The following is a 23,886-nucleotide window of genomic DNA, read 5'->3' as shown; positions in this document are numbered from 1 at the left end:
ATCTAGTTACATTCTGGGATCCAGATTTCCTTCCTTAATGGAACTGTTAAGGTGGCTCTACACGTTAAGATTTTTCTTTCCCTAACGACCAATTTCAGTGCGATCCGACAAATCTGCATTATTGTAAGGATAGTGGGCACCAAACAATAGCACATCTAGCAAGGTTTCATACATTGGTAAGAAAATTGATTGGGCAGGTTTGAAAATTTTCATCGTTAGCAATGAAATATGCCCATTGTCCAATCGTTTGCAAGACCAAGCAGATAGTTTTCCTAGCTTCAACTGATATCGCTTGAAACGGTCATTTTCGTTAATGGACAAATCGTACTTTTAAATGATCGTTTCTGGGTAGGCTTGGTCCTACAATAACGAAAAGATCTTTTACCCTCCCAGTTGGGGATATTAGCTTGCTGTGTCCCAATGAGTGTTGGCCAGGGAAAAAGGAAAATGTATTATTGTATTATGTATTGTATTATACTTACCGTGAACTCCATATCAGTAGTTTCTCACCCTTTTTTGGTATTTCTAGAAGCTTATTACTAGACACGGGATTGGGGATAGAATTGGGCTTTTAAAGCTTTGGGAAGGGTCCTTCTGATGGGAGCAGTGGAAAGGGGCTATCCCCTAAGTGCTGACATGGAGTTGTCCAGGAAATAAGAATCATGGGAAGTATGATACAATTTTCCTTTTTTCTTGCTGCACACCTCCACTCAGTGCTCTGCATCAAATTCATAAACAAAAATTCTCCTGGTGAAATATAATTTTATCAGAATTGAACTGATATATATTCAGCTCTTGGTTATATATCCTTTTATTTTAATCAAACTGGTATATATTTATATATATATATATATATATATATATATATATATATATATTTGTATACTCCTGAAGTTAAAGATCAATTTCAGGAGTTACTGGATTTTGGGGAATACTGAAAAAAACTCACAGAATTATCTCATCAGCACAATCACAGCACAAATCTTTTGATTCAGTGCAAATCACACGATGGCCACATTCATTCGCCAATCCAATGTTACTAACAGACAGCACCAGCAGCCACACTAGTGGGATAGCTTGCCAGGTTTGTATTGCTGGGTTAGTTTTGGCCTTTCCAATTTATTAATAACCTCTTGCTTCTTTTAGGCACTCCAGTTCAGAATGATCTCCAGGAGTTTTTTGCACTGATTGAGTTTGTTAACCCTGCCGCACTTGGCTCTTTGTCCACGTACAGAAAAATATTTGAAGAGCCAATTATTAGGTCTCGGGAGCCAACAGCAACAACTGTAAGTACAGACATGTAAACCTCACCCCAGTGATATCTTTAGTGTTTATGAGATGAGATGAATCTGTGGGGCACAATAAGATAAGATGAGATTAATCTCTGTGTTATAACAATAAAATATTTAACTTTAAGTATTTAGTATATGTGACTTTAACTGTATTGTATTTATATAGCACCAAAAATGTATATTATCCATTGCTTTACAAGGCATAAATACAAACAGGGGTATGATTATTAAACATTATTATTAAAACATTAACATTATTATTAAATTAGACAGTGAAATTAAATAGTAAGTTTTAGGGGGGGGTCAGTAGATAGCTGGCATGAAGTCCCTGCCCCAAAGAGCTTACAATCTATTAGAACATTTTTAACCACTTCACCGTCATAGCAGGTCCAAGTTGATTACTGTATTAAAGCTTGAACATGAATATGCCACTGTATAAATGTGAGTATGTCTTATAAAACTAAATTCTGCTTTTTCTCCCAGGAAGAGAAGAATCTGGGAGAAGAACGAGCAGCCGAACTAGCACGACTGACAGGTCTTTTTATACTTAGAAGGACCCAAGAGGTCATAAATAAATTCCTGCCTCCGAAAATCGAAAGCATCGTCTTCTGCCGCCCATCTCAATTCCAGCTTGATCTGTACAGAAAGCTTCTGAACTCACGCACTGTTAAATCTTGTCTGCTGGGAAGTGGAGAAAGCAGCCCCCACCTGGTGTGCATTGGCGCGCTTAAAAAACTGTGCAACCATCCATTTCTGCTGTTCCGAACTATCCAGGTAAGTGGAAAGCTGTGATTGTACCCTGCTGAGGAGCAATGTGCACCCCTGTTGTGCTGCAGGGATCATTAAGATCATTTATTTTCATTGAGAACAAATCCCTTTAATTGATGTAGATAACCTTGGTTTTTTTTGTTTCCACCAGGGTAAAAGCACAAATCCTGATCAGGATGAACACAATCTGTATGAAAGTGTAGCTGAAGTTTTCCCCCAGGATTTTGACGGTTCTAAAATTTCAGAGTCAGAGTCTGGAAAGCTACTGGTCCTGAGTAAGCTGCTGTCTAGAATACGGGAACTTAGCCCATCTGAGAGGTAGGGACACGCTCTCTTCTACGTCTATAAAAACATTTGCCTTGAAGGGACTGTCTAGCACCTTGTCTAGCAGTGGTGTAACTACTGAACCACATACCCTGGAACAAAAAAAACGACACCCTCCCCCAATTTGCCCTCCTACCGAAAGATGTGCCAGGGAGCAGCAGGTGCACCTGGGCCTTACACCCCCCCCCCCCCCCTCCTGCTGGAGTCGCCATACACCATCTTCCAAGGGGGCAGGCTTAGGATCTGGGAGAACCCACTGTTCCCCCATCTTTGGTCTGCCAAGAAATTATGCGCAGAGGGTGAATAGTGCTTCAGTCCCCATATCATGTAACAACATGCTTTTGTTACTTTCTAGGGTGGTATTGGTCTCAAATTATACACAGACCCTCAACATATTGCAAGACCTGTGTAATCAGCATGGATACAGTTGCACAAGGCTGGATGGGCAGACCCCGGTTACACAGAGACAGCACATTGTTGATGGATTTAACAGCAAATACTCCACAGACTTCATCTTCTTGCTGAGTTCCAAGGCTGGAGGTGTTGGCCTCAATCTGATCGGTGCTTCTCATTTGATTCTGTATGACCTCGACTGGAATCCTGCAAATGATATACAGGTCTGGGAAAAATTAAATTCTAATTCTTTTGTAAAGAGTGTGCTCTCTGTAAAGTGTTTTTCCATGTAAATCACTGCCTTTGTCCTGAACATAAAAACTGCTTACAGTAATAGCAAACTACAAACCCAAGCATATTCTCCCTGCTACTGACTGCAGGAGATGCAAAAAGGTGTATAAATCAGAATCAGCTAAGGTGACACAGGTCATCCACCATTTTAAGGGATATTTGCCCAAAAACTGTTTGGGTTTTTTTTATAATGAAAGACAAATAATTCTAATCACCCTTTCGATATATACATTCGTTACATAATTACATATTTTTTTTTTATTAATGTATATCATAATGTTGGTTTAAATTACATTTTGTTTCATTAAGCAAAAAAATGTTTTTTTTGATCAGGTCTAGACTGTGATTTAAAATAGGCTCTGGCATTTAACATACACAGAGGTCCAAATAGCCTCCACCAGCACAATAAATAGGCTGTGATATCTTTAAGCAGCCCCTCTGGCATTTGCCAGAATCCACAGATTGCCAGTCCCGGCCTGTTTTTGGTGGAGGAACTGCCTAAAAGAAGGTTGTTTTCCTAATTATTCTGCTGGGGTTTGTTCATGTAGGCTTCTACCAGCAGGTGTCGCTGTAGTGCCACAAGTGTACTTTACAGCCAGTGTGTCATTTAAATGTTCATGAAAATACTTTTCACTTCTATACATATATAATCTACTATAATTTGCTTTTAGTCTTTCTGCTTTGTTTATGTATTTATACAGTGCTACCGTGTGTTCACAGCACTGAGCATTTTTGCTGCTTATAGTATTAACAAGGAGAAAGAGCACATAATAGTCCAAAGACGTAGGAAATGTAAATTAGAAATAAATCAGTACAAAGTACCAGCCACTGGAGACAAGAATGGTAAGGACCTTGAGTAGAGCAGCTTATAGTCAGTGTGTATTGACTTAAAGTCACAAATTGCAGCGTATTAAGTGCAGCAGCTCACAGTGCTGGAGACATCAGCCCATAAGTGCTGTAACATTGACTGTCATCAAGATTAGAAGTTTGAGCAGAAGAACATCTAGGTACAGGTATAGGACCCGTTATCCAGAATGCTTGGGACCAAGGGTATTCCGGATAAGGGGTCTTTCCATAATTTGATCTCCATACCTTAAGTCTACTAATGAATCAATAAAACATTAATTAAACCCTATGGAATTGTTTTGTATCCAATAATGATTATTTATATCTTAGTTGGGATCAATTACAAGGTACTGTTTTATTACTACAGAGAAAAAGGAAATCAGTTTTAAAATTCTGAATTATTTGATTAATATGGTGTCTATGGGAGACGGGTATTCCATAATTCGGAGCTTTCTTGATAACGGGTTTCTGGATAAGGGATTTCATACCTGTATAAGAATAGGAGTTATGGAGCGATCCATAGCATTCTCTGTTATGTTCATACTTGCAAAGCATTTCCTGCAGTAAAATCCTAGTAATGTATGTGCCTATAAAGAAATGCAGCTTAGCCAACATTAGAGAGTCGTATTTAACGTCCGCATGGGAAGGAAGAATATTTTAATATTTAATTTGTTAACTGTAATAATCTGTTTGCTTTAGGCAATGGCTCGAGTGTGGAGGGATGGACAGCGGCACACTGTGCATATTTACCGGCTTCTCACAACAGGTAACCCATGACTGTGCTGATACAATCCAGCTCAATGCAAGCTCTCACACTTGTATTTGTAACATATTTGTTATATATGTATGAAAATGGTCTCCAGCTGTCAATTTTAATCTTTTGAAATAAAATTCTAGATATTGCTGTGGCACAATCTCTTAAAGTTGATGTCAGTATGTCAGTTGAATTTCTCCCGCAGGTTCATTAGAGGAAAAGATCTACCAGAGGCAGATAAGTAAGCAAGGCCTGTCTGGTGCTGTCGTGGACTTGACAAAGAAATCCGAACACATCCGCTTTTCCTTAGATGAGCTGAGAAATCTATTTACTCTGCATGAAGATACAGATTGTGTGACTCACGATCTACTGCAATGTGACTGCACAATCACAAACTGCCATTCAGGTAACACACCCTATAAATCTTTTATTTACACTCATTGGTTATAGTTCATGTTGTTCATCCGGAATTTAGCTCCAATCTACACAGGTTTTATGGCCTCTAAACAGAACACAGGTTGTGTGTAACCTATTAGTGATCTGCTTTACCCTTAGCCATACATTCCCACGTTTCTGCAGTTTGGTGGTTATTTCATATTATACATATGTGCCTCTGTGACTTTGCATGCCATATTCTTCAGTACAACAGAGAGCATGTAGCACCCAGTTTCACTCACATCTGCTACTCGGGCACAGTGGCTCAATGAGTAACACTTCTGCCTTGCAGCGCCTGAGCTCAATCCCAATCTGAAGGCACTATCTGCGAGGAGTTTGTATGTTTTCCCCATATATCCTCCAGGTACCACACTTCAGAAACATAGAGGCAGGCAGGGCCTCCTTTTTGAGGGGAGGGAACTCATGCCTGCAAAGAGAGAGAGAGAGAGAGAGGCTGTCATGGTTTTCTTTCAATATGTGGAAAGAGGCATGTCTGTGTAAAAAAATACATTTGTATATATTTCTTGATAGTTCTGTTGGTGTCTATGCACCGTTTTTATATAAGCCCTCAAAAAGGAGGGCATCTTTTTACTTTCATTTGAACTGTACTCTATACTGATAAAATGGGAATAATATAGAGAAACAAATATGTAGTAACTTAAGTAACTAGTGGTCAAGGTTGGAAATATAGCAACATAATAAAGGCATGAGGGAAAAATGTATGTAGCAATTGTGCCAGTGTAACTTCAGATAGCCAATCATGCAAAGCCTATATTACATAATATAAAATGATGTAAGTCCACTTTGCTGTTTCTTAGTTTCCACATTCCCCATGTTGAACATAAATGAACATATTTTGCACATACATTTTAAATATGTTATCAATAAATACTCTTTAAGACATACATTTAGGCTGTAATAGCATTACTGTTGTATAATATCTCATACAGCATGGTGGAGGGTCAGATTGAATTGTAATGATTTGTCATAGAGGGAAGTCTATGGAGCCTGTGAGCAGACTAGGGCCATAAAAATCCTTTGGGGGGGGCCACATCGGTCCTCGAGCCTCTAGCTGGACAGTCCCGATTAAACAGATATGGCTGGAACTTATTGAGAACCCATTGATCTTTGTAATAACGGGACTTTCAGTTATTCGAGACAGCTGGGCTCATGTAGCTTTGGTACAATGAGACATTAACTTTGAGTGACCCAGCCAAGCATTTATACCTGCTGGGAGGAGTGTATGGTTTGCCAGACTTAAATAGGTTACATCATTCGTATAATAGATGTTATAAACCGTAATTACACAGCAGCTCCCTGGCAAGAATTAATCTCATCTAGATCTTATTTCTATTGCTCAAATTCTATCGCAGGGATCTGAAGTTGTGGGGTTACTGAAAATTATTGTACTGTGTGTACCGGCAAGCATTCCAGCATGGGACCATTTCTCCCTCCCCTCATCCTTCTTTGTTTGATAGCAAAATGTACTGTGTAGGTGGCCATACATGGGAAGATTTAAGTCTATTGGTGTATGGGGCCTTCCAGCTGGCCTGGCTGACCTTTGTCTGGGCAAAAATCTGCCAGATATTGCTTGGGCAGGTTTGATCCATCGTTGTGATCAGATCAGCCCAATATTTCCTAACTCAAGGTGGGCATATCGGGGAAAGACCCTCTTGTTTAGCAACCTCTCCAAACTAGGGAACCTTTCAATGTATGTTCAACAGGTTCCATCTTCCAATCCAGGAAAATAGATTATTGCATATGCCCAATATTCCATTCTGTATATTTACATTTATGCAAGTGGGAGCTGCCATCCTTCGGTTATATGCTGAAACCCAAAAATGGGTTGGTCTGCTGTCTTTGGGTGGGTCACCATGCTAAAAAAAAAAAAATATATATATATATAATTAATATTCAATTCTCAAAGGGCTGTTGGCAAAAGCCTTGTAATTGGCACAAAACTTTGGTTCTTTGGATGCACTTTTTTTTTTTAATAAAAACATTTGTGTGCAGTTTTATTAAGTCCAGTTGTTATCTCTGAGCACCAGTGCCATTTACTATTCAGTAGCTGGAGTGCACTGTCCTTGCTCTGTATGTATAAATGTGTGTGTATATATGTATGTATATATAATAATATTAATTAATGTTCACCGGGCATTTCCAAACAGCTGTAATTGAAATGAAGCATTTCCTCTTAGCTGGGCAGGGCAGATGGCAGTTGCTGCTACCCAGGAGGCACTGGGCAAGTAAATTATTAGGATGGCTACCAGTTCTTACAGTGCTTGGCTCTTCCTTCATACTGTTCACACTTATATCAACTTTTTCATTTTGGTTTCAGATGGTTCGCCTCAAAAGCCGTTAATCCATAGGAGTTGTCAGCTTGGATTACACCAGGATCAGCTTAATAAGAATTTTTCCATGTCTGAGCTCATGCAGTGGAAACATTTCTCTGGGCAGCAGAATACGGAAGATCCCTTTCTGCAAATGGGAAAAGAACATATTTCTTTCGTTTTTCAGAATACAACAAACAGCCAAGTAAACCCAACGTCTGAACTTTCTCCTGCCTCGTGACCGTTCTTTTTCACCTTATGTAGTATAACTGCTTGGCCATTGCCACTGGTAGTTCCCCTCACTGAACCCCACTCTATTAGCCCCAATGGAACTGCTGTTGGCTGCACTGTTCATCAAACACATGTTGTTATTGTTATTTTGTTTCTATTGTTTTCATAGCGGCAGAGGTCACACATCCCAGAACAGCAGCCTAGTGTTTCTTTGCACAGCGGGTACCTGTAACTCTGGTCTGGACCGGTACGGCAGTAACTGGCGCAGCTGGCCGTAGCCATCGAGCCCACACCTTGTAACTGGCCACTTCACAAACTTGCTGCCATAGCTCTGCCAGTAGGGGCTTTACCCTACTATATACTTATAGCAAGTACAGAGTTGCTCTTTTACATAAATGTAGCGACATCAGAAGAACAGTAGATGGCACTAGAGGTAATTGTCACAAACTTTATAAAATAATTTTCAAAGTCCTGACATCTTACTCATATTCAGACAGATATCATTTTTTTGACAGTGACAGATTAGTTTTGTTTTACCTGTACAGGCCAGGCAACCTTTCATCACTTTGGTTTAGCACCAGATTTATAGAATGTATATGGCTGGCATTTATATGTTCCTCACATTAAGGAACATTTTATATTCCTGTTATGTGGGGCTTTTCTTGTTAAGTAAAGCAAGGTTATGTGACTATTTTTCTTGATAATTTGTTCCTAGGGCGCTTTTCTACAGTCCTTTTTTTGGCAATGTAAACATTATAGAGACATTCCAGCATTCTAAACTCATACACACTGCTCAAACAGACAAGCACAAATACCAGTGCCATTCATTTTGGGTTCCAGCCTATAACAGAAGCATGGCAGCTCCCACTCCCAGCTCTGACCCTTGTTTCATTTTAGGAATTCTAGCTTTCTAATTACAGTTAAGTCATGAGCAGTTGGCCAAGCCATAGCTGAACCCTTATTTTTATGGAGGTATACTGTATTTAACAACTAAACTCATTTTGTTCACTTAAACGAGAAGGAATGGTGTCATGTAGGCATATACGGCCGCTGTGCTTGGCTTGGGCCCAGTAGGGTTAGGACTCAGTTGGAGATGCTTTTAGTTCCCCCAGCATCCCCCCTGTGTTTGCACATTTAGTACAGAAATCATCAAGGAAATTCTGTTCCACTCGCCCAGAGCAGCGGTGAGGACAATGGGGCACTGAAACACATAAGTAGGGCATGTGTCTAAGAACAAAAGTACCCTGGTTTGGTGCATTTTTTTGAAGGAGAGAAGCGCCAACCCAACATCTAAAGTCTGCAAATAGAATCACTATGGAGGTGCCTAACAACTTGGCAACCTCATTCATTCATTCTTGTATCTGAATATTCAGATTAAGCGTAAGTAGACCATGGGTGCTTATTTTTTCTCCTATTGTTTTATTATGGTACTGGGTATAATGTACATCCATTTTTTTAGCAGCCCTATGACTAGGATCCCCGCTTAGGAACTTTTAAGGCTGCACAAGGCTGGAATTTAAAGGGTTAAGCTGGCCATACACCAATATTATCATACGAAACAAGGCTTTGTGCGATATTCAGTGCGTGTATGGTGGATCAACGAGATGACCTATATCGCAAAAGCCTTGGATATTGGTTGTCTCGCCGATCAGGCTGGACAGAAGATTTTGATTGGGTGCTGTTGAAGGCGCCCGAGCAAAGGTATGTGTCTAGGGCTGAATCGTCAGATGGGGTAGAATCTGACGATTCAGCCCTGGACAACAGTGGAGGGAACGAATGATCTTTCCTGCGACCAAAAAATCAGTAACTTGTATGGCCAGCTTTATACAAGCTTTTGGCAGATACTATAGTATCGATAGTATTGATAGTATTGCTTGTGTGTGTCTTAGGGAATCTGCTCCGCTTTGACCCGAGGAACGGAAAATTTTGCCGGAAAGCTTATTAGAGAGAAATTATTTGTTCGAAAATATGGTATTGATAAGTAATTGCGCACTTATCTCTAAGCTATACACAACTTCAGCATATATCGCAGGGAAACTCGATGTTTTGGCAACAAAGGTAAAGCAAATGAATCTAGAAAATGTTGCAAAACATACGCACAGTGTGGGTTCCAGACATGACACTAGATTATTGTAGTGCTCAAAGCCATACACCTGAATATATATATACATCAGCCCAACTTGTAAACATTTTTACCATTATTTTCCACTATATGTGAAGTGCAAAAATCATTGTTTGGGCCAAAGAAGTGGAATAACACATTCAAAGTGGATGCTTTATAGGGTCCTTAAAGGGAAACTTTACCCAAACACAGAAGCTTTTAAAAAAAAGTAAACATAATTTCAAGCAACTTTGCAATATACATTGATTAAAAAAATATGCAGCCTTTTCGTGATTATTAATATAATAATATGGTTTGGAACAGTTCCTTAAGCCTCCCTCCCCCTCCCCTGCCAGGATTTCAAATGATGCAGAAAGAGAAGACCTGTTTTGCAGCTGGATTTCAGCATATAAAATGGTATTTATTTATAATTTTTGAAGGAACAGATTACAGTGAGAGGTATATTAGGGGTTTCTGTGTTGTGTGGGGCTCTTTAACAAATTTTGGTTCGGAAGACAGAGTTCCCTATCAAAAATGGATTAAAAGAATAAGTTACATTGGATAAAGGGACCAGAGGTTTTAGCAAGAATAACCCAAGCAATCATCCCAGGATGAATAAATCTGCATAGGCTCTGAGTACTTATGCGGCTGATGATATGGGAAAGAGCAAAGCATGCTGGGAAAGAGCAAAGCATGCTGGTAAAGCATTACATTGCCTGTCCATCCATGTTCAGTGCTTGTACCATATGGAAGCAGCTTTGATTGGTATAACTGATAAATATGGCTGATAGCTAGCGTGTTTAAAGATGCTCTTTAGATACATTGTACTTCCAGTAAGTCATTGCGACTGAGGTCTGTCTCATCAATTCTTAACATACATTTACTGAGCAGCATGAAGTGGCACAGGGTAAAACCAAACATAATACTGAACATGTACACACTGTACTCTTATTTGCCATAGAGAAATACAATGTTTTTCCCAAACAGCTCCATTAGCTGGAAGAACTATTTGGATAATATTAATACTGCACACTTACTGCAAATATCAATGTTTATTGGCATGACAACACAGGACAACCCCCCCCCCCCCCCACACCAAAGCCTCTTTCCCTTCTAGAACATAAGCTCTAGTAAAAAGGACCCTAACCCTATTGTCTCTTAAAAAAAAAAATGAAAGCCAAGACCTGATTGGTTGCTGCTGAGAACTGCTCATATGGCATTTAGGGTTCATAAACGAGCCCTAGTGTGGCATCTAGGCAAATGTATGTGATGTAGGGGCCGTTGAACTGTTAGGCACTATGTTGCACCAACGTACAAAGTCTGTTGATCACTGGTTGTTTAGGAGGGTAGCCATCAGTGGTGTAACTAGATGTTACTGGGCCCCACAGCAAATTCAATTTTTGGTCCGAAAATATTGGTAAGTTGAACTATTCTACCAAAATATATTAAAAATGCTCATTAATTAGTGCCTGACTGGACCGTCTACACTCATGGCGATACAGTAAGCAGAAGTAAGATCCCTTATGCATGTCCATGTCTCTGATCTTACAAACCCTGCCCCTTTATTGGAACAACCTAACACTCCATTCCCTCACTGGGACCCTTGCAGGAGCCTGCCTGCCCCATGCCCATCCTTTCAGTGTGCTTATAGCTGGCATTTATCAAGCTGCAGTGGGTGACATCTGGCAGGTCAGTTACCAGCTGTTTTAATTGTATGAAATGGTTTTTACTCTGTTCTTATTATGACAGCATTTCTAATAAACCAAATCAACATAGCGTAATCTTCTAAAGTGTATTTGTCTTGCACTCTAAATACAGCTGCTGAGTATTTATTTCAGAATCCTGTAGCCGGCAGTTCAGTTAATGCTTTCCCCATTTCCCAGTACAGTCCAGAGTTACAGGTTGATGAGAAATAGTTCCATTAAACAAAATGCGTCGTTCCTCATGCTGAATTCACAACCCATGTCTTTTTTCACTTCCACTTTATGACGCTCTGTTTTATTTAAAATTCAGGTCATTGAAATGATCGGTTAAACGTAGATCATTAAAAAGTGATGTGAGCGCCTGATAGGGACATGGTGAGGCCCACGGCCTGCTGAGTCAGTTGTGCAGTTCCTACATCTGTAGGAGGCCTGGCTGAGACATGAAGGAAACAAACTACGGTTGCTAGGCCAAGCAATCATTATTCACTCATTCATGCCTGTTGGCTAGTGAATGCCGGAAACAACTCTATTTGGAGATTCCGACATAGGCAGATTAAAAAGACCATTGTAAATTACTGCTATACACAAATAACTAATGTTAGGCAGTGTATCTCTCATTTTCAGCTGGCTGCGTCGTAACACTGTACTGTAGATCCGGGCTGCTGTCCTTGAATTAACTTCTCCAGGTCATCAGCTTAATATTTTAGCCATCTAAATTGCCATATTGCCAAAAGTATCTGGATGCGCCATCTAAAATTACATTTAATAAAAAGTCCACTGTTTGAGGTTAACTCACCAGTTAACATGAGGTGATCCAGGTGTCAGGGCATCTAAAATGACATGTCCTTAGTTGGAACATTCAGCGCCAAGTTCTAAACTGTCTCTGGAAGCAATGTCTGTACATCAGGAACGTTATGGGTGAGCAGCTATATCTGTGCAGGTGTAGATGTTATTGGAATTTGGAACAGTGGAAATGATTAATTAAATATTTCACTTCTCTAAATGGCAGATGAGTCGGGGTTTGAGAGATGTCAAACTACAAAAAAGCAGAATGCCTGAAAGCTGAACGTTAACTGTAAATTTGGTGGAAAAGGAATAATGATGGTCTTTTATGGGTTTGGGCTAACGCCCTTGGTTTTATTGAAAGCAAACGTTAATCCTGCAGAGTACAATTACATCCTGACCAGTTATGTGGTTCCTACTTTGTGGCAGCAGTTTTGGGAAGGCTTTCCCTGTTTCAGCAAAGTAATGCCCCTATGCACAAAGCTAGATCCATACAAAATGACTTTGCTGAGATGGGAGTGGGAGAACCTGACTGGCCTGCACAGAGCCCTGATCTCAACCCAACTGATTCCCTGAGAAATTATTCTTACTGGGAGCCAGGCCTCACATTTATCAACATTGAACATTGAACCTTATTTGCCAGTTTGCCAATTTTATCAAATCCTTCTGCAAAATGGCAGCATCCTGCATGGAACTTATAGTTTTGTACAATTTAGTATCATCAGTAAATACAGAAACAGTACATTAAATGCCCATCTCTTATTGTTTCTGATTACTAAACCAGAAATGTAACCGGACAGATCTGTTCCGTGGGGAAATACTGTAATATTCTCATTATGGAAGCTTTAACAATAAAACAATGAAGCAGCTAAGCAGAGGGGTGATACAGAAGAGAAGAAGGTTAAAAGAAAGGGGGGAAGGAAAGAAACAAAGGAAAAGAATGCTCTGCTTTATGTTATACATTTTACAATAAAAATGAACAGGTAAATACCATTTGTCACAGTGCTGAGTGGGGGTGTCACAGTGTCACTGTCGGGCAGTCTGCTTAGTCAGTGTTACAATTACTCCATCTGTAGGAGGCCTGGCAGTAGATGCAGCAAACAAACAGTGGTTGCTAGGCCAAGCAGTACACGTTTAATCAGTCATGTTTGTAGGCTAGTCAGTGCTGGCTCAACTATATTGGAAGAATTTAGAATAGGATGACTGTAAAACTGAAAAATGTGGTTAAGCAAATAGTGCTTACTTTGGGGGCTTGCTGCTTAAATATAAGGTAATGGGCATAGACAGACTAGATTCTTAGGTGCTATAGTGATATTGTACTGTGGTTATTCTTTGATAAGTTGTTAAAAATGTAAGGCCCACATAACACTTTACAGTATAAACATACACTGTATGTCCTAAAAGATGTGGCCGGTCCAGCGTTACATTCTCAGTCCAAGGGTATTTATATGAAGTTTGTTCTGTCTTTGCTGACATAAAAATGTCTACTCTTCTGGCAAAGGTTCCCACTGGATGTTGGAAAATCTGTGGGATTTGCTTCTATTTGGCCACACAAACTAGTGAGGCAGGGCACTGATGTTATGGATCAGGCCTGGGTTACAGCCAGAATTCCATATCATCCCATGGGGGATCAGTTGGATTGAGGTCAGTCGAGTCCTTCCAGTCCCCTCTCTGCAAACCAATTCTGTATGGACCTTGCATTGGGCACAGGGTTATTATTCAGCTGAAACAGGAATCTTCCCCAAATTGTAGCTACAAATCATTGAAATGTAAAGAATGTCATTGTACATCGTAGCTTCAAATGTAATATTTTTTACATGTACTCGGAACAGATAAACTGTGAAGAGATAACCTCAGCTTTTATATACTTTTTTTTTGCCTTGGACAGGATAGTTCTTCAGCAATTAAACCAGTATTATAAGAATTTATATTTAGGTTTAATGACTTTTGCTCATCAGCATGAGCTATACATTTGGATTCTTCCAAGGGATCTGAAACAAAAATACTTATTATTTGATGTCACTATCCAGTAGTAGAAGAGCGATCTCAGTGCAGTAGAATATGAGGAGCCAGAAGGCCTCACCAGAACTACAATCGGACATAGATGCAGTAGCTGCATGCATGTGTTTCATGATGGACCTACAGTAGGTCTTCTTTATGGTAATTGTGCAACTAAAACCCAAATGAACCTGAGGGGTGCCTGGGTTCAACAGCTGGAGGGCTCCATGTGTCCATCCCTGCTCTGATATACATGTTGGAAATTACTGCCCACTGCAAATGCTATTCACAGAGTATATGCATTATACCTGGGGGTGTATCAGTAGGGGAAGAAGTGCCCAATACAGTACAAAGGCTACTATGCAGTTTACTACAACCTGGTTGATATTGCTAATGCCCCCTAAAGCCTTTTCGTGCCCATGTGTTTACCTTTAGAGCCCTTGGCAAATGGCCTCCATTATTTTGCATGGCGCACACATGCCTCTCTCTTTAAGCTACAGATCAGCAAAGGCTTGATATTTATGCAACACAGGATTAATAAAATAAACATTTGCACAGAGAATAAAATAGAAAGACAGACCCAAGTAAATGATGTAAATCAGGATCCTGAAGGCCTACCCTTCCAGGAAAAGAAAGTGACTAAGCAGAAATACTTACCAGAGCCCAACTACTTTATGGATTGACTTGGTGACTTATAGTGGGACGGAAAAAATATTGATTGATGTGTTCAAGGTTTCTCAATCCCATGTCATGTGATGTTTATTGGTTTCTGATTGCTATCATTTTTGCACATATTAAAGGATAAAACCCAGAAAAAAAAGAAAGTACAAGCTTTAAATATTTACAAGAACCAGTCTCTGTAACTAGGGACGAATGGATTTGGGTCTGGACATTTGTGCCAATTCCAGGCGCAAGTCACATGGAGGCTCTCAAGTTTGGAATTTTAGCAGGTTCAAATTACTCTAGCAACCAGGCTAGAATGAGATACTGAAATAATATTAGGAGATGGGCTGAATAGAAAGGTAAGTAATAAAAAGTAACAATAACTATAAAATTGTAGCCTCGCAGAGCAATAGTTCTATGGCTGCCGGGGTCAGTGATCGGCTTTTGTAAAATGGAAAGAGTCAAAAGTAATAAAAATGAAGACCAGCTAAAAAGTTGCTAAAAACAGACCATTCTATAACACACTAAAAGATAACTTAATGGTGACCCACCCCTTTAAGAATGGTTTTCTTAGACAGTTTCCACTTCGTTGATCTAATAAAAGTGACAATATTCCCATTTCTGTATGCAGAACCCAACACTAGTCATTTCTTATATTAAACACAGCTCCGACCATCTAAGAAGAAGTCTCTGCTTTCTGTGGACCATTGGGAACCAGTTTCTGGAATAACTGCAGTTTCTCAGAAACCCCATTGGCCATTTAAGGTAATGCAAAGTGACTATTCATTTCTAAAGCAAAGTTATATACATAAATCATGGACATTTACCTTCTGTAATGTTCTTCATATAATATCAGGGCAATGATTTATTTGGCAATATAAATCCCTTGTCCACACACAGTATTTCACCATATGAATCTGACAAGCAGTGCTGCATCTGAGAAAACAATGAAACTTAAACAAAATATATAAGAGGTGAATACTCTTGAAGGAGAAGAAAAGTTACTGGGGAATTTTGTTGCCAATAGATTAGTCATAACAGTGCAAGCTAGAACACTATCTTTATTCTGTGTTCCAAGTTAATAGCCCTAGAAGTTCCCTGTGTTTGTTTAAGAAAGCAGCTACCATTTTAGCTTGGTCTTGGTAACTTCCCTGCTGCAGCTCTGGCTGCTGGTAGCTCAAATTACAGCAGAGAGGGGAAGGTGAAGACAGAGAAGGGAGGGGGAGAGAGGGGCAAACTGAGAGAAGGAAGATGATACCGAAGAACATGTGTACATAAAATTATACAATCCTGTGTTTATTTTGATAGAGGACTCAGAGCAGCTTTTCTGTGAGTGTTTATGGCTATATTTACAGTATTTGGCTCTTTTATTTATATAGCACTATTGTAAAGCAAAAAAAAAATGTATATATATATATATATACAGTACATACTTATAACATATAACATGAGATTCCTGGCATATTGAAGAAGTGATGATACCCAGAAAAGGAAAAGTGAAACTGGGCTATATGTATCAGTAATGAAAAGGCAATGCTCTGCGCAATCTCTAATTATACTGATACCCAATTCACTTTTTTTAGGCCTTTGGTGTCATTTTTTAGAAAACATTTGCCAATAGTTTTGCAAAATACATCTATGTGTCTTTTACTCCCATGAAAACAGCTGTTCTCACAAAAGGCTATAAATGGCTCTGAATATAGAAAACTGGGGTACAAGTCAGGCCTTGACCCTTCTTACCTAAGCCCCAGATTCCATGGGATCTTCTATTAACAGTACCTTCATTTAGACAAATATAGTATTGACCAAAATGTTTTTCAGTTACTTATTAAGATACAGGCAATTATAACAAGAGTGGCCCCCCCTTTCCTTCTATTGTTCTACAGTGTACTATAAAGGGTGCATACAGACCTAATCACTGATCAGTGTCGGGAGCAACAGTGTGCCATGGCAGCGGCCATTACATTGCTTTGTGTCATGACATCCTTACAGCATATTGCAACTGTGTATGAGGGCAATGATGCCTGAACATCTTGTTGCCTAATGTCTTTACATCATGTCTATGAAGATTTTCATTCATCCAGGTCATGGTATATCTAGTATAAATAAATTTAAAGCAACTGGACTTGTTAAGTAATCATTGAAGACGTTTCACTACTCATAATGTCATAATGTCACTAATGTCTTTACAGTATAAACTAGACTTGGCAGCATTATAGCAGTCCTGATAACCTACAGAGGCTGTTGGTAGGATGCTGGGAGTTGAAGTCCAACCAAAAAGGCGTTATAAATGGAATTGCACTCGGGAGACTGTAAGTACCCAGTGACTGTATGAGTTCTAGTGGGACTGCTGGTGTTACTCACTGTGTATCAATGTATGGGATCCTGGAGCAGCAGTTCCATGCAGCATTTACTTGTGAGAGATGCAGGTGGGTTTTCCTCTTGGAATCTGAGGTGCAGACTCTAAGGGGGGAACTGGCAGCAGTGAGGGCAGCTGCAAACATGGGGGAGGACAGGAGGCTCACTGAGCATTGGCAGGGGCCGGTGTAGTGGGGGGTGGAGAAGGGACAGTAAAGGTTAATGAGGGAGACATGTTGTAACAGTCAAGAGGGGCAGTAGGGGACAGAAGGGTAGGGGGGCTGGTGCACAGCTTGTCCAGACCAACAGGGTGAAGATGATGGGTAGGGCAGCTCTGAACGTATGGAGCAGGCTGACACTCAGAGCACCCTGGGGGCCAGCACCTCTAATACAGGTGTGGGGAGTAGTGCTAGGAAGGGAAGACTGGCTATAGTTATAGGGGATTCAGTTATTAGAATGGTGGATATGGTAAGTTGTCCAAAGGACCCTACATGCTGAACTGTATGTTGCTTGCCTGGTGCTAGGGTTCGGCATGTGGTGAAACGAGTGGACAGATTATTGGGAGGGGCTGGGGAAGACCAGGTGGTCTTGGTACGTATTGGTACCAATGACAAAATTAAAGAAGGGGGGAGGCACTCAAAATCACTTAAAAAAACTAGGCAAATAGTTGAGGGCCAGGACTTCCAAGATATTTTTTTTCTCAGAGATACTGTATTACCTGTGCAACGAGCAAAGTTAAGGAGGCAGCGGGAGCTCAGGGAGATGAATGCATGGCTGAGAGATTGGTGCAGGGAGGAGGGCTTTGGGTTTCTGGAGAATTGGGCTGATTCTTTAATCAGCTACAGACTCTTTGCCAGGGATGGAGGGCACCTCAATGATGATGGGGCAGCTGCTTTGGGGGAGAAGTTGGCTAGAGGGTTGGAAGAGATTTAAAACTAGGCATGGGGGGGAGGGTGCCGTGGGTAATCCTGTGATAGAAAGGTTAGCTGAGGTAGTGGGCATAGTAAGGGAAAATGGGGCAGGAGACTTGCATGGGGATGCTGATAATGGCAGGGAGGCCCATAAGCTGTATATGCAAAATTCTCACGCTGATACCAGTAATAAATGTATGTTTACAAATGCATTGAGTCTGACTGGGAAAATAGAGAATTGGAGGTGCTGGTACTGGAGAGAAAATATGATGTAATTGGTGTTGCTGAAACTTGGTTGATAAGTGAGTGTAGGATTGGCCAGCCCGGGGCTGACTGTGACGCAGTTGGCCAGCTTGAATATATTGTAAAACATGGACAAACAATCCCTTTTTCTGTTTAGAACCTATGATAATTAAATAGCCTCCTGCTAGTCTGAACATTAATGCTCCCTAATAATAATTATACAAATTGTAAAGCCCATATACCTATATTTCTTCTGTTAAAAAAAAGAATGAAACCGTTGCATTTCTTATATGAATTTCACCCTGAAGACAAGAAACCACCATTTAAGTGCTGTTATTTCTGTAACTCAAGTGTGTAATATAGGCAGTGTGTAACGCTACCTGGCTTTCATTCTGGGAGATCGATGCACATTTAGAAGCTTTTAGGCAGATAGAATATCAATGAATAGGTGTCAGTTAATTCCAGGGCAAGCTGAGAGCAATTTATTTATTCATTATCTGTGACAGAAATAGGTTAGTAGGGCCACATGGAGCTAATGGATGGAGCAGGTGACGCACACACGGAGCTGCTCCCCAGACTCATTGGGTCAGTGCCAGACTAGAGGCACGCATCTCCTCAAGGTGTCCAGCCACTCACCTGAGACGTAAATGGAAAGAAAGTATTGTATATAGTATTCAGTAAAGCAGAGCAGTGTATATGTTTAAGTTCAGGCCACTTTAAGAGACAACACTTGGGATTCGCCTTATTCCTTATAATGAGGATATATGATATAATATACAGCCATTGGTTGGGTTTGTTGGAAAGCTGTGTCTGGAGGCATTCTGTATCCGGGCTTTCCTTCAGTATTACACTGAGGGCCCACCCGAGAGACAGTGCTGGGTCGTAGTACTGTTTCATATCTATCAGCTCTCTGCCTATCCAACACCATCTGCTTGTTAATATATCCGTGATGTCAGTCTCTTTACCTGTCTATTCTTATCTATTATCGTGTACAGTATCTATCCCTATACTGATCAGTCTGTCTCTCTCTGTCTCACTCAGCCATCCCCAGTTTGTGACCACCAAGAATGAATGGCAGCCGCATCCAGGGCATTTTAAGGCGTTGGTGAGTCCTGGGCAAATATCCAACTGGCGGCCCCTGTTATCCTATGTGGGTAGGCAGTGGGGAGTGCGGAGAGGGGTGCCAGGAAAAGGATTAAATTAAAAATTAAAGAAATAGTGGCACAGTGGGCCCCTCTGAATTAGTGGCCAGATGCCTCTTTTGCTCATTTAGTAAAGTGGCCCTGGCGGCACCCTCAGAGGTTGGTAGTTGCCCTGTAGCTCACATTCACAAACAACTAGGGCCACACATGTTATATTTGATATTAAGATTTAAAGAAATTAAAGGGGTTCCTTTCCATATTTACCATTATGCGTACCATATTCTGGTCTGGCCTATACCCCCCCACCCCCAAACAATTAAATACAAATTGGAGAGATACAGACTAACTTTAGCCATCCTATGAGATATTATACTTATCACTTATAGATTCTGTAATAACTTTGTTGATGAGTAATACATATATATACATATATAGCTTTAAATGGCATATCAAACAAAAATTATTTTAAATTTTCTGTCCTCAAGTAAAAACCCAATGAAACATTAAGGGCATGGTCGGACTGGGGGTACAGGTGCCCCCGCCATCCCCATCCCCCGCACCCCCAAGGGGCCCCCACTGAACCTCCCTACCCCCCTCAGGGGCCCCCGCCCGATGTCCTCCCCTGAGCCTGATTAAGTTTTAAGCATCAGGGGAGGAACACTGGGGTTTTTCCCGGTGGCCTGGCAGCCCAGTCCGATCCTGGTTAAGGTATATGGGGTGATCTTGTGGCACAGGGTGTCTGTATATGGGAAGTGGCAATGATGACCTAAATCATAAGATGAATTAATTTAATATCTGCTCATTACAGAATGGCTGCCCAGTCAGCCTACAGGTCATTGGCCAATGCTGGATCATGCAGGTGAGGGTGGCATTTAGTTTGTTTGCTGCTCTTATATACATGCAAAAGCACTCACTAGCCAAATTAGCCAAAATGTCCACTCAAAATCCTGTGTACACCCCGCCGGGTATAATCTGCCAGTTCTGTATGCTTGCCCCGGTATGGAGATGCCCCAGAGTAGCAGAGAGACATTCAGCTCCTAAATGTTCCTGTCAGAGCTGACAATACAGGAGAACAGAATAGTCTGATATAAGGGGAGCAGGGAAAGATCTGAGAGCCGTTGGGGGGTGGCAGTCATACAGAGGGCTTAACTGGTGCCTAATTTCAGATATTCTTCCCCTGGGTTTATGGAATTGGGTTGGGTCACTAAAAAGAATTTGCTGTGGGGCCACTAATGTCTGTTTAAGCCCCGATATATACAGAGCCAACTGTTTTTTAATAGAAGTTTTACTTGATGAACACGCCCAGTATTGGATAATAAAGTAACTCAATTAGCAGGCTATGTACGTCATTCTTAATGAAGCTATTTACATAATATTATGTTGGTGGATAATTCTGGTAACAAAGTTAATGAAATTCATTTGTCTGTGTGCGTATCTGGCTAATCCTTCCTTGGCCGGTGGCATCTGGCCATGGCTAATAACAGCTCTTTAAATTTAAAGGATGAAGCTTGGTCTTTGACTTCTAATCCAGACACTTCTAGGCACAGGGAATATCTAGAAGAATCTAAATTTGCAGTTTCATTTGGAATTGCCTGTAACTCAGCCCTTTATTGGGTTATGATGTTTTATTATGGCTTAGCTTATTTCTCTATCATTTCTTGGTACCAACCTCAGGGACAGCAAGTAACAACTAAAACAAACTCATATCCATACCAGGTTCAAGTTTAGATGGGATGGTCCTGAATCATGGGTCCCAAAATTAATGCTCTTATGGTGGCCATGCACAGGCCAATAAAAGCTGCCACCATGGTCCATCAAGACCAAATCAGCAGGTTATTGGCCCATGTATGGTACCACCTCAGCCCCCCCCCCCCCACCCTAGTTGTGAACTCATCCACTTCTGGCAGCCTCACCCACCCCCAGTGCATGCCCCACACATTGGATACATTTTACCTCTTTGTGACTGTAATTAGGGGTGGGGGTAAAGCTCCAACAGTTCCTGCCAAGAATTGGGACTGGGTCAGCTGTCTCACTGGCCCAGTCCAACCCTGGGCTTCACCTGTTTCTTTGCAGCCATACAGAATGGAAGGAAATTTTGTATATATTATTATTAGTAGTAATAATAATAAAAAATAAAAGTAGTAGTAATAATAAGAATAATTCTAAACAAACATATCCCCCTGCTGTTGTACATAGGGCTGCCACCTGTCTGTTTAAAGATGGGCTGTTTGGCAAAACTGCCTGCTTAGTTTTCCTAATTTGGAAAGCCAGGCTGGACTTTCCTAGATTGATGTGGTGATCAGGTAATTGCCAAATGCCAGGTAATAGCCCCGCCCCTATAACAATACCGCCCATGATGTCACTGTTTCTGCCCCATGATGTCACTGTTTCTGCCCCATGATGTCACTGTCTCTGCCCCATGATGTCACTGTCTCTGCCCCATGATGTCTCTGTCTCTGCCCCATGATGTCTCTGTCTCTGCCCCATGGTGTCACTGTCTCTGCCCCATGGTGTCACTGTCTCTGCCCGATGATGTCACTGTCTCTGCCCCATGGTGTCACTGTCTCTGCCCCATGGTGTCACTCACTCTGCCCCATGGTGTCACTGTCTCTGCCCGATGATGTCACTGTCTCTGCCCCATGGTGTCACTGTCTCTGCCCGATGATGTCACTCTCTCTGCCCCATGGTGTCACTGTCTCTGCCCCATGGTGTCACTCACTCTGCCCCATGGTGTCACTGTCTCTGCCCCATGGTGTCACTGTCTCTGCCCCATGATGTCACTGTCTCTGCCCCATGGTGTCACTGTCTCTGCCCCATGATGTAACTGTCTCTGCCCCATGATGTAACTGTCTCTGCCCCATGGTGTCACTGTCTCTGCCCCATGGTGTCACTGTCTGGCTTTCGGCTGAGTATTGTGTTTTCAGCCCCTGGGAGGGCAGATTGATTAATCTTCACAGAAAACAAATGTTTACTTCCCATAAACAAAGAAAGATTAAATGTATTTTTAGTTGGCCACCTAAAAACACTTGCTTGCCATACACACAACGGTTTCTGCAGCTGGAAATTATATGGATCTAATTATAGATTTTTTTAAAGTAAAACAGACCACACACTGGGTGCTATATACACGCTGCTGCGGGCACCACTGATTTGTAGTATTTACATGACAGAGTTACCAGGGGGTTTCCTTGGCGTATCTGGGCTCAGCAATAGTTACACGCAGCCCTATACCATGTAAATAAATGGAATGGAAACTGCAGTAAAGAAGGTGCCCAAGTGCTACGTGCAGATTGGCCTGGGGATTCCTACATTGACTTGATCTACAGAGCCCATGTGTCAGGCAGAAGCTTCCCATTGCTGCACAGTAACAGCCTAAGAGCTATGAGGCCTATACATCAGTTCTGCGCAGTAACAGTCTGGAAACAGTAACACATTTGGAATGTTTTCAGTGGGATTGATCAAATTTATGTTCCTACAATGTCCACTGTTGGATTTAGGTCTAGATCTGGGATGGGCCCCTGAGTGGCAATGGAAGCTGCCATACTGCTTGTGCCAGCACGTAGCCACTGATCTCCTACTGAGTGTGAGCAGCAGAAAGAGACTTCTGATTCAGATAGCAATAAATGAGTTCCTGTAATATTCCTATAATATATTTATAGTGTATTACAGATATATACAATATATTTATAGTACAGTAACGATGATGACAGGGATAGCAGCCCCCAGTGCAAAGCATCTGCAGCTGCCGATAGATTTAAATCTAAAAGGGAAAAGCTGCTTATCCCAAGGCTGCTTCATTCTGTGGCCGGAGCAATTAACATTTGGATATTTAGCATTTTATCTTCACAACATCTGCTTCTGGCTCTTTGGTTTCGTTCTAGTGATTAACTCTTTCCTGCCAGTGGGTTTACATATCAATTATTTTCCCCTGTGCAAGGGAACAGCCTTATAGCCTTTGATATTGGGGAAGGGCTGAAGCCTGGTTGGGGGTGAAGGTGAAGCTTCCAAGGTCAGGGTTGTATAATACAAGGAAAATAGATTAGTAGGAGCCCTCCCAGCTCTTCTTCATCTTTCTATTGTGGTGGTGCAATATCACACCCCATAATTCCACAAGGTATTTGAAAACACATGGCAATTTTCTTGAAGTGACGGAGGCCAGATTTGAGGGTAGGCCACAAAAGCCCGAGTCTAGGGGGCCGTAGATCATAGGCGTGCCACCCACTGGCCGCATCTGAACTGAAGACTGGGCGGGAGGTTTTTTAATCTCCTGCCCACCCAGTCCCCAGTGCCAGTGATTAGAGAGGAGAGAGTGGGGGGCAG

The 23,886-nt window shown here is 41.3% G+C and overlaps 1 protein-coding gene across 2 annotated transcripts in view; it reads left to right on the top strand.

Moving 5' to 3' along the window:
- Positions 1-8,355, top strand: part of rad54b (RAD54 homolog B) — a 42,543-nt gene extending 34,188 nt beyond the window's left edge. The window contains exons 8-14 of one of the 2 annotated variants that reach the window (XM_012964352.3): positions 1,147-1,286; positions 1,776-2,066; positions 2,212-2,378; positions 2,740-3,001; positions 4,614-4,680; positions 4,874-5,074; positions 7,442-8,355. In XM_012964352.3, the coding sequence (XP_012819806.2) occupies positions 1,147-1,286; positions 1,776-2,066; positions 2,212-2,378; positions 2,740-3,001; positions 4,614-4,680; positions 4,874-5,074; positions 7,442-7,674 (1,361 nt within the window). In that variant the 3' untranslated portion in view covers positions 7,675-8,355. 2 annotated transcript variants of the gene reach the window in all.
- Positions 8,356-23,886: the final 15,531 nt, after the last annotated feature.

The sequence above is a fragment of the Xenopus tropicalis genome, chromosome 6, assembly GCF_000004195.4.
Source record: "Xenopus tropicalis strain Nigerian chromosome 6, UCB_Xtro_10.0, whole genome shotgun sequence".
NCBI lineage: Eukaryota > Metazoa > Chordata > Amphibia > Anura > Pipidae > Xenopus > Xenopus tropicalis.
Note: the sequence above shows the minus strand (reverse complement) of the source record. Positions and strands in the feature narration are given on the sequence as shown.